Here is a 21,398-nt window from a genome sequence, read left to right as displayed (position 1 = left end):
GTACTGAAATTACAAACTAAAACTTAGTTATATCCATGCTTTATTTCAACCTGTTTGAAAATTGAACCATCGCAGACTGAAATTGATTTATCATCATTCTAAAACGATTTAAAACGAAACATCATATATTCTGATTTCCGTGTTCTCAAATAAATCTTCAAAGCTCACAAATATAATAAATCAATAAATACTTGATGGACGACTATCTCGTGATAAGATTAATATACAATATCGATGTTTTGCTAAACACGTAAGATTCATCGCTTCCGTGAAGTCACAATTGACAAAAAAAAGACAAAAAATTAAAAAACATCAAAGTTACGAACCAGATTGACGAGAGAGTAGCGCCAGCAGAGGCCAACAAGCGTGGAGCCAGAGATGCGGAGTGGCCTTCATCCTGCAGCAACTTCCGGTATTCCTTCCCGACTAACCGGACTTCCTTTCACCTGCAGCACTCGAGGGCGAAAGCTCTGGCACCCACATCACTGTCACTAGGTATCACTGTCACAGTCACTGCTTCCGGAAAGCAGTAGCAGCTGCAGTAGTTGCAGCTTGCGGTTAAATCGGACGAAACTTTTTCTCGATCTGAAACTGTGCTTTGGTCAGGCGCAAAGGACGCATCTGATCGAGGCTGCTGAGTCACCGTCAGAGTCACTATTGCCGTTCACAATCCGATGTCACTTTTCGCACGAGAACTTATTACACCTTCAACCGAAAACGAGTAGAGTCTTAACGCTGGGTTTTCTCGCCTTTAACGACGCACTTCACAGGGTGATCCGATCCGCAATTAACAGAGTTGCGATAATCACCGAGCATTTTGTCACTTTTATCACTAATTTCTCCGTCACTGTTGCCTCACCGGTTCTCTCCTTCATTCGGTTCGTCCGATTTGCGGTTCTGGAACAGAAGGGTGAAACAGTTTGCTTAGATTCTCGACGCCAATTAAATTCGAGAGGATCTATTTCACGGTCCACATTCCCCTGTGGGTGAATTTTCCCAACCCCCACGAATAATGATCGAGGGTGAAATTGAACTTGAATTTATATATTTGGACGGGTGAATTATTCATCAGGTTCTCCTGTCGGTACTGGGATGAACACTTTTTATCTACGTGTGTAATCGATTCAATCAACGGGTTCAATGTGTGCCTTGAAATTTAATTTTTGATCCCGTTAGGAGAACGCGAGGCGCTAAATTCATGCCGTTAGGTAAAAACGTTATCACCACATTTCGAGGGCCTCGCTCGCTCTTGGCGATATTTCAATATTTGATCTGGGCCATTCGATGTGTGCGCCTGTCCATGAAACGCTCATTGGGAATAAAACACTTTTGTGGCATTTATGCCGGGTACGCAATCCCCCGAACTTCGAGCTCCTCGAGCTTTCAACGTTACATCGAAGTTCAAGGCACACATGCTCGCTTATAAATCCTTAATTACCGCATGGCGGTGGCAAAATGGATTCAGAAGTGTGTTATGCAAGCACGATGGCGAATGAGTTGATGAATAATTTAGCCCTTAACTACATCGATCAAGAACCTAGTACGACTTGCACGCAGGTACAACTACCGTCAATAGACTGCCTGTCGATAGCTATCGAAAAATTTTGTCATACAAATAACGATTGAGACTCCTCAGCCACGATTTCGATGAAATAATCTATCAATACGCAAGTGCGAGGTCGGTAAGGAAAAACTTTAAAGCTCTGGTAATTTCCCATATTCTTAAGAATGACGAAACGCGACGTTGAATTAACTTGAGCTAAAAAAAAAAAACTCGAGGTTGTTGCCTAATTGTCGAGCCCCATTTTCCCGTAATGAATTATATTTACATAATCGACGCTGGCTACTACGCCAGCAGATTTTCAATTATCGTGTTTCCTGCGAAACTCGAGCCGCGATGAGCTTACGCAAGCAGAATTTTTCAAAGTGGTACGAAAATGGTGATGGCGGACATTCGTGAGGTTGTTTACATCCAGCTCAGTATGGATCACCCGGTAATTTCCCGGCAACCTATTCCGCCCGCTTTCATCATCCCCTACAATCCCGCAGCTGCGTTTCTGCTAACGACTGCTAATTATCCGATGATGTAACAAGACCTGAGAAAATATTGTCAGTGGACGAGTCTGTTTCGAAAATCTTGTCGCGACGTTTCTCGCGCTTTAATGCATCATCGAGATTTCATACAAGTTGGAAATTATTAAACATAAATAGAAAAAAAAGGGTGTAATGCAAAAATTTCAGCAAATCCAATTATATCAATCAGGTTCCAACAAGAAACGTATCCGAAGTGTAGCTCACAGACTTCTTTTACGCGGCGACATTTTGTATAGCTTCAAATTTAAACAGTAAACATATACGTGTTTTCGGTTTCGTTCGATCGGTTACAGAGATAAAAACCACCCCGAAAGTTTACCCCGTAAAATACAAGGGATGCAAACCTGAGCATAAAAACACCTCGCTAATTATCGTGTGCTGAGAGTGAATAATTTCCAACTGGATGTATGAAAAAAAAACATTCCGTCGTTATAGAGAAATCTTTAAATCCGACTAAACTTTGGGTTCGTTTTCATCCCGCCGATAGCTAGATTAAAAAAAAAAAAAAAATGTACAAAATCGGTGACGTACACTTCGGTTGCTTTTCTGACAATCAGTAGTAAGTGATTTTCCGATTCCGCGTCGATTAAAACTCAAACTGAAACTTTAAACAGACCCAGAATACTACGGAGAGTGAAGCCGTGAGTAGGCAGCTGCGCTTTTGTGAATTTCACGGTCGTTCTGTCGTTTAAATAGATCGAACCTTCTTACACACATACCAAGTCGTTCGTACGAACATCAGACGACAGTCGTATCCACAATTGACAAAGCGCAAAAAAGAATGAAAAACGTAGATAAAAACACGGTCACACAGCGTGGATGATGATGATGAATATTCACGTCGAGCTATTACTCCGCGGTACTTGAACGATGCAGCGAAAGCTTCTCCGTGGCTTTGATGCTTCGCTGTTAAACACATCGGGGATGAAATTTGGCGCCTCGCGATCCTCGCGAATTAATTGACGCGGCCCGTTCGAGGGAGAGACATGGGATGACGATATCGCGTGGCGGTTTCACCGCGACTGAGGGTTGCTGCTCGGTGCTCCTCGTTTGGTTCGAAAATCTGCCGCCAGAGCGCCGTGGATTCGCTTCATCGTCGTTCCTCTCGACCCGCAGAACGCGCGAGCGACAACCCCTTAACGAATCGGGGGGAAAAACAACCCCTTTTATCCCGATGTGCCCAGCGTATCGAGACACACTTTTCAACCCGGCGTAAACTGCGAGACCGGCGGCGGCGGCTGACTTTGCGCGACTTTTACTACTGCCGGCGTTTTGGACGTTTCGACGCGATGCGAGACGACAATTGAATTTTTATTCGAACTAGTGACGCTTCGCTTTGGCTTTAGTTTCAGCATTACGGTTGATTGAAGTGTGAAATTTTTGAAAATTGCTTGTGTTGGGAGATTTCATGCCGACCCAGCCAACGTCTGACTCTCGCCATTTTTCATTTTCTTCAAAGTTGTTTCAACGACTGTTCCAACTCTGAAACAGTGCCTTGTATTGTTTGAGATTTTTTAATCGGCTGTTTAATTGTTTATGAATACTAAAAATGATTTTGAAAAATACCTTCTTTAAAATTCTCAACAATTTTCAAAAACTTTAACTTCTTTTCCAAACATTTTAAGATTCGGCTTATAATTGGCAAATTTTTTCTCAATTTTTTGTAACACTTTGCACCTTTTTTTTATCGACTTTGCTTAAACTGTCTGAAAATTTTCACAAAATTCTCAAAACTTCTATTTTTTACTTAGAACGTTTCTAGACCGGTTTCATCATGAAGTTGATAAAGAAATCGAATGTGCTAAAAAAATACACAAAAATCGAGTTCCGAAAATTTTGCCTGAATATTTCAGACCTATCAAACAATGTTTTGATTGATCAAAAAAATTCAAAGTGCTGAAAAAAATCGACCCGTCATGAGCCCGATCATGAAATATTTGGAATGGAAAATACGGTTTTAGAGAAATGTTTGAAAATTAAAAAAAAGCCTTTTTCAAAATCACTTTCAACGTTCGCAAATAATTAAGCAGTTAAATAAAAAATCTGAAAACATCGAAGATACTGTTTATGAATTGGGATAATTGTAGACATTTTTTAAAATAAAATCAGAAATGGTCAAGATCGGACGTTGGTCGGATGCGTATGGAATTCCTCAATACAATCTTATTTCACGGCCAACAATCACGCTTGACGCAAAGAAATAATTCTCTTATTTTATTTACCTCCTTATTTAAGGTGAAAAAAAATCTGCTGCACATGTCGCATTTGTAAGATGAACAGAATTCGACAAAATCAGACGAAAAAAAAAAGGCTCAAGACTTTTCACAAGCCCCAAAAATTTAATATTTAAATTCCGATCCCGAGAAATTCCGCTGACGCAAAGTTGACATTCCGATTTTTGTAATCAGGATCGATCGACGATCGTCAATAAATCAAGACACACCGCCGTTCTGCGTGATTTACCCGGTGTCTGTTAGTACCTGGTTAGACGGTTATATTGGCAGCTGTTGGGTCGTCGGGGCGATAATTAATTGGATGACGTGACGAATTGATGAGGAATGTGCTTCGGGGACAGGACGATCATGGCAAGTTCGTGCAGATGTAACCAACATCATGGCTTAGCCGAGCTTTTAACAAACCCCCAACAAACAAACACACACACACACACCCACATACACACCGAGAACTATGTACAATTACGGTATACCGACTTCCCTAACGAATGTTTTCTTGTCACGAACTCAGGGGAGGAAGACTGGCTGACGTTATCTTCTTCTCTGCTTTGCCAGGCAGGCAGCCGATTCAAACCACCCGGCCTATACGGGACATGAAAGAAGGGCTCGAAGCTTGCCTGATTCCTGCCGAATTACACCCGTTAATTTTATCCACCCCCATTTCCATCGGCCAAAGCGACGCACCGAAATCAACTCCTATTTTTCACAGATACCACCCCCCACCCCAACCTCCTCTCCTTTTCGTTTTATCCGTAGAGACACTCTGTAGTATTCACGCATGAATGTATATCTCGAAGAGAATTGGGATCGATTTATGAGAACATGGTATCAGGCATGTAGGGGTGTGTACGACAATTTATCCGATTCCGATGTTTTATCTTCTTTTTTTCATTCGTTTTTACTCTCATAAAGCTCCGTCGAATTGTTAGCGTTTTGAGAAGAGTTTTGCCTTCAAAAAAAAAAAAAAAAAAAAAAATGCTTGAAGTTTGGGATGAAAAATCTTGTGATTTTTTTTTCTCTCCAATTTCGTAAAAGAAGAAGTTGACCACAATTCATGCTCTCTCATTTTTTCACGAATATATATACGAATATTACAGCCACGGGCTGAGTTCGAGTAGCGTGACAAATGTTGGCGATAATTCGAACACCTTTTTAATTCATCGTCAGTCGGTTGTCCGAATATTAGGTATAATTTAGAATTCCTTTGGACACAATGAGTTTTCGAAAGTCACGAGGGTCATAAGCACTCAAGGTTCGCACAAATTCTTCGCTCGAACAAGTTCCTAGCAGGGTTGCGTGAATGGAAAAACTGTTTTCAGCTTTGAGATATAGACTGTGATTAAAATAATAAACACAAACTCTAGCGCCATCAGAAGCCATCGGCTGATTACTGTTCCTTCGCCCGATGTAACGATCGAACAAATTATAAATCTTTATTGCGACATACAATGTGCCGTGCAGTAATAATTTATAATTCACTTCTATACGGAGTTATTTCAGACCCGGAATTATATCATTAGCGTTTTATCAGATTCTCAAAATCCACCGCTGCCTTAGCCCTGCATTTATTTCCTATTATATTACTACACTCGACCGAGATTATGCTCTCAATTTTTCACGTGTCGGCCGGAAGATGATCGATGTAGGACGTCTTTCGAAGGCGAATGTTAAGAGTTGATTGATTTTTTTATAATAAAGATTTTTTAACTGGACAAAAGATGGTTTCTTCTGCATCGCCGAATCATCAGTATCGAAAATCAATTAATTTATATATGTACATATATGAATGATTTATTTTCCAACTAATCTCAAAGATGATTTTTTTTCTACACGACATTCTGAAACCGTAATATCGAAAAGCGAAAGTATCGATGAATCCGAAACTAATTCCAGCAATAATCTAAACGCCGCAAGTTGAAATAAATTATTCTACAGAAGATACGAAAATCGTTTTCCGTGGATGAAATGTAAGTGAAGACAATTGAAAAACACGTCTAATAAGCTAGCAGCGAAATGTAAGCGCGTGTCGGGGAAAACGGTTGTAAGCTGAAAGCCTTACATATTATAAGCGCGTCTTAACTTAACGCTCACATTAGGGTAACTGCACCCAATAACCCTGGCGTTCCCGTACATTTCGACGCGATATTAGACCGAAGATTAGTCAAATTGCTTGAACCATCTGACCCAGTTACATGCCCATTGACCGAGGCACCGCCTGCGCGGTTCGACTCGAGTGACTCGAAGCCCCCGGGGGGCATCGAATAAAACTAACAGGGGGAAGTGAGTTCCGGACTTGGACGACACGTGGGTGTCCGGGTGCTTAGACACACGCGTGGCATTCGCTCCGAGCATTTGTGTTGTGTTCGTCCCCCCTTCGGTATGAATAAAATTATTATTTCATGTCCCCGAAAGCATATTTTTCGATACGCGGTTGTGACCAAGCAGTTACAGGATTCATGGAAAAAAGGGTCATCTGAGGGGAATTTGAATAGTACGTGATATGGTGATATGAAAAACTTATGAGTTTTAGAGTTGAGGTGGACTTGAAGTTCCGGATGTGAAAGGTTTCGAAAGCGTCTAATTCCGAATTATATGGTGGCGAGACTTGAAGTAAGGAATTCAAAATTGTACAAAGCAACAACGTTTCGAATGGTCTGAAACCCGGCGGCTCAAAGTTTGGAAACGCAAGTTGTGGGAAAATCAAGTTAAAGATTTACACCAAAAATTCAAAAATTAAACATCAATAAACAATTGTTTTTTTTTTTTACTTACACAGAATCATCAATACCAGGTCCATACAATAGAGAGCTTTCAGTTTGGATGTCTATTTACTCACATTTTCACATTCACATTCCTGCTGCACATGCGCTATCAATTGTATGGAATGGACGGTGACTAAAAACGCTCTATCTTTGTCAGTTTTTTCTGATTGATTTGAAATTTTAGCACAATAGTCTTGAAATGTTGTACATTTATCTGAGAAATTTTGAAAGAATTGGCAAAAAAACACCTTAAGCAAAATTCTAAAAAAAAAAAACTTTCGATAGATTAGAATTCCGAAACTTAGAATATATTCTGACAGCATTGTTCACTCAACGAGTAGGTCTAAAAAATCGAAAAAAACAGAAAATCAGAATGAACAGGATTCCGAATGCAAAAATATCAAAAATCCTAAATAAAGAAAGATCAAAGTAGTGAAATTTCATCAAGCCAGAAATTCAGAGAACTTCAAATCTTCGTTCATTCATTTAATTTGCAATATCAATGTGTTGCAATGTAAAGTTGTAACCTTGATTACACGCGAGAGAAGGTTATAATATATAAAGAAATGTTGCACACGTTACATAGATACGTGAAAAGCGAAGAGAAAATAGATCTTTAAGATATTCACAGGCGACTCTAGACGACACACGACGTTGTATCGCGATAGACGTACACTCGAAGACTGACACTGAGGACAGCTGATCCGCTAATCCTCGTGACACACACATACACACACGGTTACGGTCACGGAAGGGCACACAAATCACAACATCCGTCAATGAGCGCCAGAGTCCATACCTCACACTCGTGTCAAGCATAACAATAAGCATTTTGGAAATCATCTTGATATGTTCAGACTCGATTGAAAAATCGGCACAACTATTCCAGGTATCTTCTATATCCTTAGAATATTTATACCACTTGTATAATACCGGGGTGGAAATGTCGAAATAACATGATTTTGTTGCAGTTCATGAGAATCTACTTCAACAAGGATTTCATATTCGGATGGGACAAATTTCCTCTCATTAAATCTAACCGAAAAACACATTTGATTACATTATTTCCAAGCACAAGAAGTGCCAAAAATTTGAAGATGAACGTTCAATTGTCAGACGCTATGAAATTCGTAATTTTATCAATATTTCAAGATTTTGGTAACAACGGGTGGTCAAAAACCTGTCGTTTAACTTCTGGCTACCGTAATAAGGACGGGGACGGATATCGACAGTAATCCGGAAGCAGCCCGAGAGGGGAAAAGGCCCAGGATTGGTATTGGAGTTTAAACTTTCACGGACGAATTAACAAAGTTTTGACACTCGCACCGGACGAGGATAATAACTTGTTCGTCCGCAGATGTTTGAACAGATTTGAGAAAGCGGGTTATGGGATGACTGCATTAGAACTTGCGGTTTGGGATCCGGGATTTACCAGCTCGGGTATCCACAGAGAAAGCGGCAGAGTATTGAACGATAAATAAAAAGTGACAAGGAAAAAGTGAAACTGAAAAACGTAGCAATAAAAGAAAAATAAATAAGAAGGAGAAAAAGATGAAGAAGAAATTGTAAACAAACTTTCGACAATTCTGGTATATGGTGTATAACTTTACCGCTCTCTTGTTGGTAATCGCTGGATAGAACGAGGCTTATTACAGCTTACAAGTCCGGCTTGAACTCCGCGTAAACTTTCCACCCTCACCGCCGCGTTTATGCCCTCCGGTATTCTTCCCCACGTGCAGACGTAAGCGTGTGTTACACTTTGCCCCCTTGGCTTGAGGGAGAAAAAAAAAAAAAAAAAAACTCGAATAAAACTAAATAAGAGCAATAAAAAAAAAAAAAAGGGAAAAGAATTTACGGGCGAACCTGGAACGTGCAGGTTCAAACCGAAGTTATACCTCTACGCGTGAATAAATTTTCATCCTTTGATGTATTTATAAGTTAAATTTTTCGCAAAGTAAACTAGACGAGTTGCGATTGTCGAGCGAGTCCTTTCAAGAAGAACTCCCGGTATGTATATACAAGGGGTAAACCTGATCGCTGGGGAAATGTGAATATGTCAATGTGAATATAAAAGGTGGGATGCGACGTGAGGTGAAACGCCTCGTATCGTAAAAAATAAAGTATTCGAGGTCATACACTAGAATTCGTCACGAGGTGTAACGTGATACTTTTGTCTTTAGCTTATTGAGTAATGCTTGGAATTGACGCTGAACTTTGCACCTCCCATAAGTTGGAAAAATTCCCATAAGTTACTTTATTTGGCGAGCATTTATCGAGCTGGGACTTATGAAGCGGGTATTTATCGAGCAGGCTCTTATCGAGTGAGTGGTTTGCTTGACTTTTGTTTCTACCTTCGCTGATTCGTATTTTGTTGGTTGTGGACGGAATTTCATTGCTGAATTGTTTTAGTGCTTCTGCAGAAACTGAGAAGAAAGATAAGAAGAAAAATAAGTAGAGTGTATAAACGCGGACGGATGTGAGTAAAATTTCAAACCCGCGGAAATTTATCGCAGCACAGTGTGTGAAGTGCAAGTGGCGCAAGAAACGAAGACAAATGCAAGAAAGACGGAAGGGGGGGGGGGGGGACTCACTCGCAAGCGTTATGAAGAGGAAACACGATAGCTGGTAGACGTTTCTGCGCGGCTCTTAGAGTCGGAGGCGAGAAGCTCCTTCCTTTTCACATCTTCTTATTATATGTATTATGTACAATACTCGAGCGTCAAATTTCCTGCTTCCACCGCTCGTGGCAAGGGGAGTAAAATATTTATGAGTGCTTTTCGAAATTGCCATACCGCAGTCGGGGAACCTTAACTGCGGCCTACGGCGAACCAATCGACTCTCTCGAAACTCCGAGGGCTCTGAAAAAATTGAGTTAATATGTCATTTTTTGGTTTCGCGTGAAGGGATAAAGACAAGTTGTCACAGCAATTTTGTGAGAAACCCGTAATCCACCAATTAGGTGTCAAGACGGAAAATTTTAACTCTGTAAAGCGAGTCACGAGCTTGCAAGCTTTCCTATCACCCACTCAATAGCTGATTACAAATTTCATTGGTGAAAAAGAGGGATTTCAAGTCTTTCAGGTAGTTGAAAATATATTTCTAAAAATTTGTATGCTGCGAATGAATAAATACTTGAACCGCTGTTCAAATTGTCAAAAAAAACACAACTTTTTTGGTCCTTCGTGAATAATTATCCAAACAGATCGAATTGACGAATAAAACGACGATAAGCGACTTTCCATCAATATAAAATATATTTATTCACCAACTTTTTAATGTTTTAAATAATTTTTTAAGTACACCAATTATCGCCCATCAAATCTTGATAGAAATCGACACTCGCAAACTGTTTATTGATAGGAAAAAACAAAATACAAGCAATTTTTGTTCTCTGATGTGTTTTAACAACGAAGGACGGACTCCCAAGGGGCTCGTATATAACGCCCCGACTTGACTTACCCAGCTAAGTGGGTCACGTGGGGAAGTGAATTTTTTTTCTATTTCTCGTTCCTTCATCAAATTAAGGTTGTGGACATTACTTCAAGTGCCTGAAATTACTTCGACAATTTATTACCTTCACCAGAACGAAGTAAATTTCTAATTCGTAGTATAGCTTCACGTCGATTTGATTTTACCGAAAAAAATCGATGAATTTTATTAGTCATAATATAATATACATCACAAAGCAAACCTCACTCTTGAACATTGTTGAATAATAACTAAATCAACTCGTACAGGGAGAAACAACGTCATGATCGCAGGATTATTTCGGCAGCTGAGAAACGACGTAAATTCTAACTTCGCGAATTTCTCAAACCCATGCAGCGGACCTGATTCTTAGAGTATTTCAAGCGACGTCATAATCGTCGCTGGGAATCACAATAATTCAACGCCAAGAAGCATTTATAGAGCCAGACAGCCAAGCGTGCTTCCATGCTCGTCTGGCGGATGTAGCCGCCCACGCAGCTATACATATAAGGTGCGACAAAAAAGTTTATACTGCAGTGAGATCTACTGCGTCCCTGTGGAACAATAGCGATACCAGGATTCGAAAAAAGCTTCCTTCGAGAGCAGGAATAACAAGAAGCGTCCGCGTAACTTCTCGAAAATTTGCGCCTTAGCTCCTGCGGATGTTTTCTCACTTCCAAACTCAAAATATTCTCCATTCGAAATTGTGGTTAAGCTTTTTTTTTTGAAACGTTTATACTTTCAAACATTCTTACATTCCTGCTCGTTCTTTACCACAGTTATAAATTTACCGATAAAAATTTCAGTTGATTCGTTGGTCAGTCAATTTGCCACCAAGAGAAAAGCTGCCATTTTGTGTGAAAAAAAGACCAATAAAAATAAACAAATTTAGAAACAATTCACCAAGTTTAAATATAACTGTTTTTCATCTTTTCCACGACTAGTATTTACTCTCACCAACGCATTTGACAGCGTTCAATTCGCGTGATCTAAGACCCAAGAATACTATAGACTATAACTTCTTTCCTGTAATAAATGTCAAAAGGTTGAAGCGTTTAGTGGGAAGAGAATTCTCAATCAAATCATCCCGCATGTCTGCCCTTTTGGTCCAACGGTACGCTTCTCGGGGCCTGTTGTCTCTGTTCCGTAGAGCCTCCATGGATATTTGGGGAAATTGGTCGAGACGGAACACCGGCATTACGCCATCCTAGCCGGCTAATCCAGTTGCACTCGCCATTGCACTGCCGTTTAGCCTCTGGTCGACACATCGCGACTAATTAACACCTAGCACCGGATCACCAATTCAATTGAACCGATGTTCTCTGGACAGAATGGTCTCACTGGATCTCAACAAAGGACGACGATGTCTCGGCTTTTCGGTGTTTGTTCACTAATCGGATTCAAGACTTTCAAGGACCTGCAAATTTTTATTGATCCGTTTTGTTCCAACAAATGTATGTTCACCATCTGACTCGTATTTTTTCCTCTCATGTTACTCGATCAGCGAAGAATTGGCATCACCGATTGGAATTTCACAGAACATCTACGTCCATCGTTGAAAAATCCTCGGTTCAGATGAAGCCGCTAATCCTTGCCAAGAAAGCACTCGTTAGTGAGCACACGAAGAGGGAGACCGCTGATTGCATCGCGAGGTACTTTTGACGGTGTGTGTGCGCGGCTTGGAGGAACTCTAAAGAAATAATAGCTCGTAAAGGAGGACCGCAGCGAGTCGGTTCCAAGGATCCAAGGATCCGAGGATCCGAGGCTCAGCGGAAGCCCCGAGGGGTAAAGGAACGAGAGAATCGCTGTGAGAATTAGCAGGGAGGCGAGTCGGTCCTACGGTAATTGGGAGCTTTCTTATCAGTAGTTAACCACACAACGATGGAGAAAGCACAGAGTTTATCCTGGATTGCATCCTGCACAGCTTTCCAGCCGCAAAGCTCGCCTCGTTCAGCTCGAGTACCCCTGTATTATGGCTCGTAGCTTGCATATCTGCTCCAATTTTCCCGCAGTTAGGTATTGGCCGATGTAGTTACCGCCTAAGCTTTCTCCCAAGTTCGACGCTCGTATTTCCTCCACCTCTCGATCTCGAAGTAAACTCGCCTTTTCCAATATACAGTCTCGTTGCATATATTGAAATGAGTGAATTTATTTGCTTTGCACCTTTTCGTTTGCTTCATTCGATCAATAATGGATTGGGTTCAAATATGACGCAGATACAGGAATGCAATAAATTTAATAATTGTCAATCCAATGCAATGGTTTTTTGATTCATTTTGCTTTTGTGAATTACCTACTTCTGACCAGGAAAATTATTCTCTCGCGGTGTATGTATCAGGGATTACATCAAGAAAGTCTGTTAAGTTAGTGAGGTAAGATTTTGATTTTCTTTTTATCCTACACTCAATGTAAAGTGAAACCAAGAATGTCATGAGCATTTTCTTGTATATTTTCAGTCGCATCTCCTATATACGTTTGCTGACGTGTCGTGAAATAGTAAAACAGTTTGAGCACACGAAGAGAAATTTCTAGTTGCAGTCGTTATACAGTCGTCAACTATTTTCATCTTTTACCAGAACTCAAAAACATAATTCTGAGTAAAAAATGAGAATGATTTTTGCTGCGTTAACTAGAAAATCGAATATGTATTACTAATCTCTTTAGTTCAGATAATCCGTACGATATTTTCTTCTAACTATGCTATAATTTCACGTTCAAGCACAATAAAATTTATGTTAACGTCTACACTGAAGGACAGATTTGATGTAACAATATTCATAAAATTTAATAGCTATAAACAAGTATAATTACCCTAAATAGTCACGATATCTTCTTACAATACCAATAATATTCAAACTATTATTGTAACGTTACAGATTTTACTATAATTTTCGAGTACACTACATAAAACAAATAAAAAATTTTCAATGCAGTAAACTCGATCTCGATAAGTCCCTGCCTTTGGATAGCGAGTGTGAAAAATTCTCGAAAACCGTGAAGTTGCGGAGCTTCCACCGTATTCGGTCTAAACTGTCACGCACCCCAAATTCTCTCCTTTGGTGTTACAGGGTGAAATTTCTTCCATCAGAATTTTACCCAAGGGGGTATCTGTCGCAAGTAGCTTAATTAGGTTCCCTGCTCCCCGTAAAACTCAAACTTTTTACCTCGCAATGCGTCTTCGGGAGAGAACCGGCGTCGAAGAGGCGACCATGAATGACCATAATTCATACTTGGTGGCGGGCCGTTATCCCGGGTCAATTTTATCCACCCCTTGTTATACACGAGGTCATCACTTCCGGCGACCGCCAGCGATGACAGACGCGCGTTCATTGCGAGTCCGGGAACAAACAAGCCACGTATTTCGGTGACTTCCGACCTTTAATCGGTGGCCGCAGACGTTTATACGTCGTCAATTTCAGATTTCAGAGCTTGCGACTTCGTCGGAACTCTGCTCAATCAATAACGAATCATATAAAACTGGTGACTTATACTTTTGGGAAAAGATCACCGATTTCTACCCTCGAGATAAAGTGGGGGAAAAGTGACCCCTCAGGAATCGGAGATATGGGTGTTAGAAGTTCGCCACCGTATCGCTGTTCCATCCCTCGATTCAACCTCCCCAGACAAACCTCGATTCCTAGCCGCCATCGTTACGCAAACTTTTGACGTTAAAGATTTCCAAAATTTATATGATACACTAAGACAACGGTTTTTTCGCGTTATTTTAAACAATTTTGGGAAATCTATTCCGTTCGATGAGAGACAAACCCCGAGGCAACGATTTTATGGCATAATTATTCTCGCACAGAACGTACTGTGATATATATATGTATGTATACAGACTGAATTCCTAAAAAGTAAGCACTCTATCTCGTTGTGAAAATTTTTGAGGTCCGATAGTCGGTATCCCTGAATAACAACTGATCTCCAATTATAGCGAATGCGCAGTAAAACTCTAGCAGACGACGCAGTGTTGACTCACTGTTAGAAATCCACTTTGCATATCTGAGCTTATGTGCTGACAAAATAATTTCGCAAAGTTGATTCTTCGTAAGTTCTCACTGTCCCGACGAAAAGCTTGTATATCGTCTGAAACAGAAACGTTTACGGCTAAATCGAAGGTTAGGAAAGAAAATAAAACCGTGAAAAGAGTCCTTAGCAATGTTGTTAGGGCCAATGAAATCGGTTGTTTCATAATTAAAACGTTTTAATCCTTAGATAGTAGGGTAGTTGTTTCATTCATAATCATCACCATCGACGCAAATGACGATGCTGATAATTTTCTAAACGGTTATTCTTCTGCCCCCACTTTCGATTCAGACCATGAGACTCGTTAATCCTTGAGCAGACTTTTTCGTCGGCTTGTTCGATCGATTCCGAGGACGCAAGAGTAGATGGACGAGTTTCCGGCGTACAGCGTTGGACATCAAGCAACAAGTGCATCGTCAGTATGTCCGAGAAATCTTTCCCATTTACTTTCCGCTTTCGTCGGCCTCAGGTGAAATTTCTGCGAGAGTATTTCGTTGATGGAAAATATCAAAGTTGGGCTATCGTGCCTTTGAGTTATCCAACCAACCGGTTCGAGGCGGAGATGATGGAAACTGACGGGAAGAGCAGAAGTTGGTTTCAATGAGCCAAGGGATGTATGGTCGAATTACCGAGAGTATTCGGTGAGCTGGCTATTTCGCCTCGGGTCCGTTGACGGGTTCGCGATGCGAAGGCAAGAAAGCTTTGAATCTCTCCGGAATGACCCTAGAGAGCCTCTTCCCCGAAGGGCACGGTTTCCTTGCGGTCATCCCCGAGCTAGACTAATAGCAGTCTAACGACACCCAATAACATTCCTCGTTAATCAACTGGCTACTGCTATTTTAACTGCTGGTCAATATAATCTGCACGATACTGTTTCCCATCAACTCCAAATTGTTGGGACTGTACCGCAGACCAGTTTACCCTTAACGTTTGAAACTTTTTCATGTTCAAGTCTTTCAAAGTGCTTGTGAACGATCATAGAATACTGAAGCTGCTTTGCAATGTCCAAAAATAAATTTACGATAATAAACAGTTTAGCTCGTTACAGAATAATGTTTTTAATCGATTCTAAGTAACCTTCTTAGCTTATGAAATTTTAAGTCATATCGATAAATCACTTGGTTCCAAGTGCAATTCAGCTTGAGATTCTTCTTAAAGCTCGTTACACACACTGTACAGGTATTCTATTGGCAAAAATCCTAGGACGACTTTTCATATCTTTTGAACTGCTTTAATTTTCAATTTCTCAAATTCTGTTGTGAGATTTGGGTATATCGACTGTAACATTTAAAGGAAGCGATTCTCGAACTGAAAACCACAATTTTGCACAAGTATGGATACCTGTCTTACCATCTGTCGATAGATATATTGTTCAGACGAATGAATATTTGTAAATGAAAGTCAATCGTTCTTCGTCTCCATCACGTGACCGGATCTACAATTCTCTATAAATGTCAGGAGCAATATGGTGGGTGGTTGAAAAGCGAGCAATATTTCGATTAAGGCAGTGAATTTCTCGCATAGCCCGAGTTATGGCTACCTAATGCAATGCGATGATGCAGAGCAATGGGGTCGCAGCAGGAAAGGAAGGATAGAGATATATATATATAGAGAGAGAGAGAGAGAGAGAGAGGGTGAGTGATGAAGGGCCAGAAAGGTGGAGAGGAAGAGCAGAGTCGAACCGAGTTTGGCCGTCCAAGGCAGCAATGGTAGGAAGCAATTAATAACTTTGTCCTGGCAGGCGGGCAGGTAGCGAGCAGCGCAATAGAGAGAAAGAGAAAGAGAGAGAGAGAGTAAGCCACGTTGCAATAATTACCGCGTCACGCCTCCCGCCCAACCTAATTAACTTATGCCGTATGCTGGCCACCCTGTACGTATGTAGACGTGCATTACACCATCCGAAGGGGATGATTTTTTCCATCCAATTTGTCTGTGATTTTTTTTAAACTAAAGCTTGCACTTTTCCATGACATTTCTTTTCCCCCTTTTTTCTCCTTTCGGAATACGAACGTTTCTGAAACTTTTGTGATTGCAAGCCACGTAGCAGGTAAATTTTTTCCTGCATCCGGAGAGCAGTTGCACATTATTTACCCGTTATCAGAGAATCATAGAGAGTCTCTACGAAATGAGGTATGGCAAGAATTATCTAATGACACTAAAATCTTTTGATTACTAGTGCTCGCAACTCGCAGGTCATCTGCATTTTCATCCGAAAAAAAAACAACAAATTGGTGGGATAAAACTGGTTGAAAACGTAAAACTGGCTCTACAATAGTTCATGATGATACATAGAACAAAACTAACGAAAAAAGTCACGCTAGATTGATAAAATTTATTGGAAAAGGATTGTGTTTGCACGATTTGAAGAAAAGGAAAAACGTGAATTCGATTTCGTTGGTCGTACATCGTCGATGCAGTCAAAAAAACGTTAATGAAACTTAGTGGGGAAAAAGGTAATGGAATAACGTACTCTTGCTGAGCACGAACCATTTTCCCGTAGGACGAGCAATAGACACAGGTGGGGATGACCTGCATGGAAAGGTAAAAGTTCTGGGTGCGGAAGTTGTAAACAACAGCGCGCCTTGGAGATAAATACGTGAAAATAACCCGTTGTTACTGGGCAGGAGACAACCCGGTCTGGCTGTTGTAGGCGGTTTCAATAAATTTCTATTCAACGAAAGAAAACACGGAGGGACAGGTTATGGCTCTCGAGCACGCCACCCTGAGCCCTAAGCCGAATGTAAATCACCTCGAAACTATTGCCGGCTATCTAAACGGTGATCCGCGAGTCTCGTCGAATTGCGAATCGTGAATCGCCTCGATTGCACTCACTAATTTGCACGCCTCCTCGAGGTCCAAGGGACCACCGGTTGAGCAGGGTGGGTTGGATAATAATCAATATCATTATGGGAATGGAGTATTTATCGATTTTTTTTTCAACGCGAACAGCAAATATCCCTTTAAAGATACCGGGATCACTAATAAAGAAAAAGTTAGACGTTTGATGGAGAATCGCTTCAAAATTAAAAAGAAATTGGGTGGATTCGTTCTATTTTATTCTAGGATGGATTTTCCATTTGGAAAAGTATCTACTCGTTGAACTAATTCAAACCTTACCGCTACATGTTTGAATCTGCACTTTGCGGAACGATTGCCATTATCATTTCCGTTTTCTTCGCCGAAATGAAAATTTTTTTACTGCCAACAATTCGGTAATGTGAAATATACTTCTTTATCCCACATCTCAGACTTCATATTTTATAATATTTGGTGAAGAATCATCGATGAGATGAAATTCTTTCGCAAGTTTGTAAGATAATGTCTATGTGTGAAAAAAAAGAAACTGAATTCATTCAAGTTTACTCAGTTATTCTGTCTTTTATTTTTCATTTTAAACATTCAAGCATGTTCGTGAAACTAGAAACGTGTTCTCATTTTTCGATTCTTTCCCAATTATAGTGAGTTTTTTGGAAAACACAGTCTACATGGAATATTCATACGCGGACGATGGGAGGAAGCAAAATTCGGATCACTTCAGGATATGCCCGTCGACACGTCGAGTCCTATTTACGGAAATGAAGCAATCGACGAAGGCACTGGGCTTATTGCTTCCTAGGTCCGTCCGATCCCGAATCGTAATACCAGCAGGCCACCGGTTTCCCTTTTCCATCCCCTCCAGCAGCCGATCCTCCGCGGTGCCGGACCTTCGGGAATTCGATAACTGCTCCCAACCTCTTCGTTAGTCCTCCTCCACATTCCTTTTTTGATTCCTCTCCCTTCAGACGCGATCGTATCGTGGAGCGGAAGGCTCGTTTTTTTTATTTGAACAAAACCACCCCTCAAGGTCAGTTTCTTTGCTAAAACTTTTGAATGTCCCTCGGAAATTGGAGAGAATAAATAAGGGTGCGTTGGTCGAGGAATAAATGTTGAAGGATTAGAAAGTATACGGATCACAATGTGGAATTTTTAGAGACGCGGAAATCTATCTCGTCAAATTTTGAAGTATAGAAAGTTTAAGTAGACAAGGCTCAAAATGTATAAACGTAGGGTATAAAAAGTAAAAATATAGAAATGTCAGAATTCTAATGATTTTATAATCACAGGAATTCTTCTATTTTCTGAAACATTTGTTTTTCGTAATCCTCACCTCCACTCCTTAACTGATAAGGGTTTGGCTTCAATCGGTTCAGTACTTTTTGAATTATTTAAGTAATACGATCATAAAAAACTAAATAAAAATAATCGTATCTTAAAATCGAATCAAAGGATTTTGATAATCCTTGGTACCGTGAAGTTTTTTCAATCGCTGACCACAAATCCGAGCTTATATTGCAGATATTACAAAATGGCGAATCCAATATGCTAAATCAAAATTCGAAATAAATCGAATATGATATTGAATTTTCAAAGTTCAAGATGGTTAATCCAATATACCGGACGAGAAACCAAAAATATGCTCTTTGACCTCGAAATTTCATACCTCAGTATTTTTTGGGACGTTAATTACGAATCCGATGTCTAATTTTGTGAAGTTGGAACCTGTAGTGTGAAAACGGGAAGTTCGAAGGATGACTCACGGTCAGCCTAAAGCCGCTTGTTCTATATTCTATATTTTCTTCCTAACCTCTCGTTTTCTCAAGTACCAACAAGGCGAATCGAACACCGTCTTGTTCCATGGATCTAAATTCTCATCGAAATTTATGAGCCGAGAGATCCAAGGAAGGCCCACTAGGAGCAGTTTCTGTTGGAGAAAGGTAAACTAATCGTAAGTAACGCCGTTTGCTCGATCGTAGTCGTATTATAACGTCGGCTCGAAGAGATAAATTTAAGACAGGACTATCCTCTCGGTGATTTGGGGTGAAATACAGTCGGTCCCGGGTTTTCCTCTCTTTCGTCCCGCTGGGCAAAAAAAAAAAAAATTTCTCCCAGCCCATTGTTCCTCCATTTTACAAATTCGTGCGCTTTATTTTTTCGTTGCTACTCAAACGCAGTGGAAAAATGAGATATATAGATATATATCAGAGAGATGCTGTTGATTTCTCAGCGTTTTGAATTTAAACAACGATCAACTTTAGAGCGTGATAAATTTTGTTCAACCGTTTCCGACTATCGCATCATTCGCATCTCTGAGTATCGAGTGATGAACAGGTTCCTTTTCCGACCCCTATTTTTCGCGAATTTTTTTTCGCACTACTTGGACATGAAACGAGGCAAAGATGACAGAAGCAAATGAAGCTGCTGATGGAAAACAGGAACCGTAGAGAAAGCTATGGTATATGACTTGGAAAGGGATGAAAAAGCGGGAAGAAAAATACGACGGGGATAAAAGAGTATCCGCTTCCAAACGACGAATAGGTTCGGAAACAGGATCTCAGGACGAGACAGGCGAATACGGACACCGGCTGTTCTGCAGAATTCTTTGTTAAAATTCAGCCAGAGTCCCTTCGCAAAAGTCTGTAATGATGCATTTGACACCATTTTGTTCATCGGACTGGCTACAAGTGGCACGTTGGATCAGCCTTCTTCAATTTCCCCTTTCTCAAATACATTCACCCTCCACTTTTGGCGACTCAGGTTTTTTCCAGCAGTGCCGTTCTTCTTGTTTTTCTTCTTCTTATTTTTCACTTTCTCTCTATAACAATCAAGCGGTATCAACAGAGCTGGTAGTAAAGAGCCTCGATTAGCGGGGAATTCGCGTGAATAGAATTACCGCCATTCGCGGAGGCGAGCTGTGGATGAATAATATTACCCACCTCGAATCCAGCACCGAGCGTCATTTTCAGAATGAGCAGGAAAATATTCGGCTTTTATTTCTCTCGTTCCGTCATTTCGATTCTTTCATTCACGGTTTTTTTTTTTATTCTGATCGAGTATATTGTGGCAAAAAATCCGGAACTATAAGATCTATGTTTTTGTGTCAGTCAGGTATTGTCATATGGAAATGAAAATTCAATGGATCATACAAGCTCTTACCCGATATGTTTTAATTCAATTTCTATGAAAAATTCAAGCTTGAAGTCAGGAGAAAAATTGAAGTTCCGAATAAAAAAAAATTTATATTAGCAGCAAGGTTGAAATAATTGAGTTAACGTGACGACATATTTTGTAAAATATTTATATTTCTGAATACATTGAATATTGGATTCACTTTGATGGAGTCGAGTTCACAGAATGTGAATATGTTTTGCTACACTGAGAGAAAAAAGTCGTTGAATAGAAAAAAAAAAAAAAAAATTGTGTGATGAACAAATATTTTTGGAACAATTTATAAGTTGCACGGACCAACTGAAAAATACTTCTTTTGACTAAATTATTTTTTAAAGAGGTTTGAAAACGTAAAGACTCGTTGAAATTAAAACAAGTGATCTTCGACCGAACCCAATACTTTTCTTACATCACCGAGGGTAATGAAACGTAAAAAGTCGTCGCGGCAACTCAGCCGGTAATCAAACGTTTTGTGTGATATGGTGGTGAATGTTTCCTTCGAATATAAGCAGACCACGGCGGTATACCAAACAATTCTCAAATCCATCGCAGCGATTTTTGCGGTTGAAGAAGGTCTGCGAGGAATGGGCAGACGGCAGCTGTTCCGAATAGGAGAGTTGAATCACGCAAGCCTCGAAGATTTGCTGAATGGTAGCTAAGCAAAAAGGCTACGCTACGATGTAGGCCCGAGCACGAGATTAACCAACATCCCTTAACCGGTAAGTTCTTTTTCACACTTCGGAAAAAAATTGTAACAAAATGCTTGTTCAGTTTCTCAGTTTTTCGAGTAAAACGAAAAACACGTAACTCACGTGCGTCATTTTTG

The 21,398-nt window shown here is 40.3% G+C and overlaps 1 protein-coding gene across 3 annotated transcripts in view; it reads right to left on the bottom strand.

The window, feature by feature from the left end:
* The window catches only part of LOC124407177 (limbic system-associated membrane protein-like), a 182,238-nt gene that overhangs the window by 79,198 nt on the left and 81,642 nt on the right, over window positions 1-21,398 (bottom strand). For 2 of the 3 annotated variants that reach the window (XM_046883042.1, XM_046883039.1), the window contains exon 3: window positions 327-897. In XM_046883042.1, coding sequence (XP_046738998.1) covers window positions 327-396 — 70 coding nt within the window. In that variant the 5' untranslated portion in view covers window positions 397-897. Of the gene's footprint in view, window positions 1-326; window positions 898-7,100; window positions 7,196-21,398 lie in introns of those variants that run through there. The other variant, XM_046883041.1, reaches the window with a different exon arrangement.

Source organism: Diprion similis, chromosome 6 (genome assembly GCF_021155765.1).
Source record: "Diprion similis isolate iyDipSimi1 chromosome 6, iyDipSimi1.1, whole genome shotgun sequence".
NCBI classification, from domain to species: domain Eukaryota; kingdom Metazoa; phylum Arthropoda; class Insecta; order Hymenoptera; family Diprionidae; genus Diprion; species Diprion similis.
Note: the sequence above shows the minus strand (reverse complement) of the source record. Positions and strands in the feature narration are given on the sequence as shown.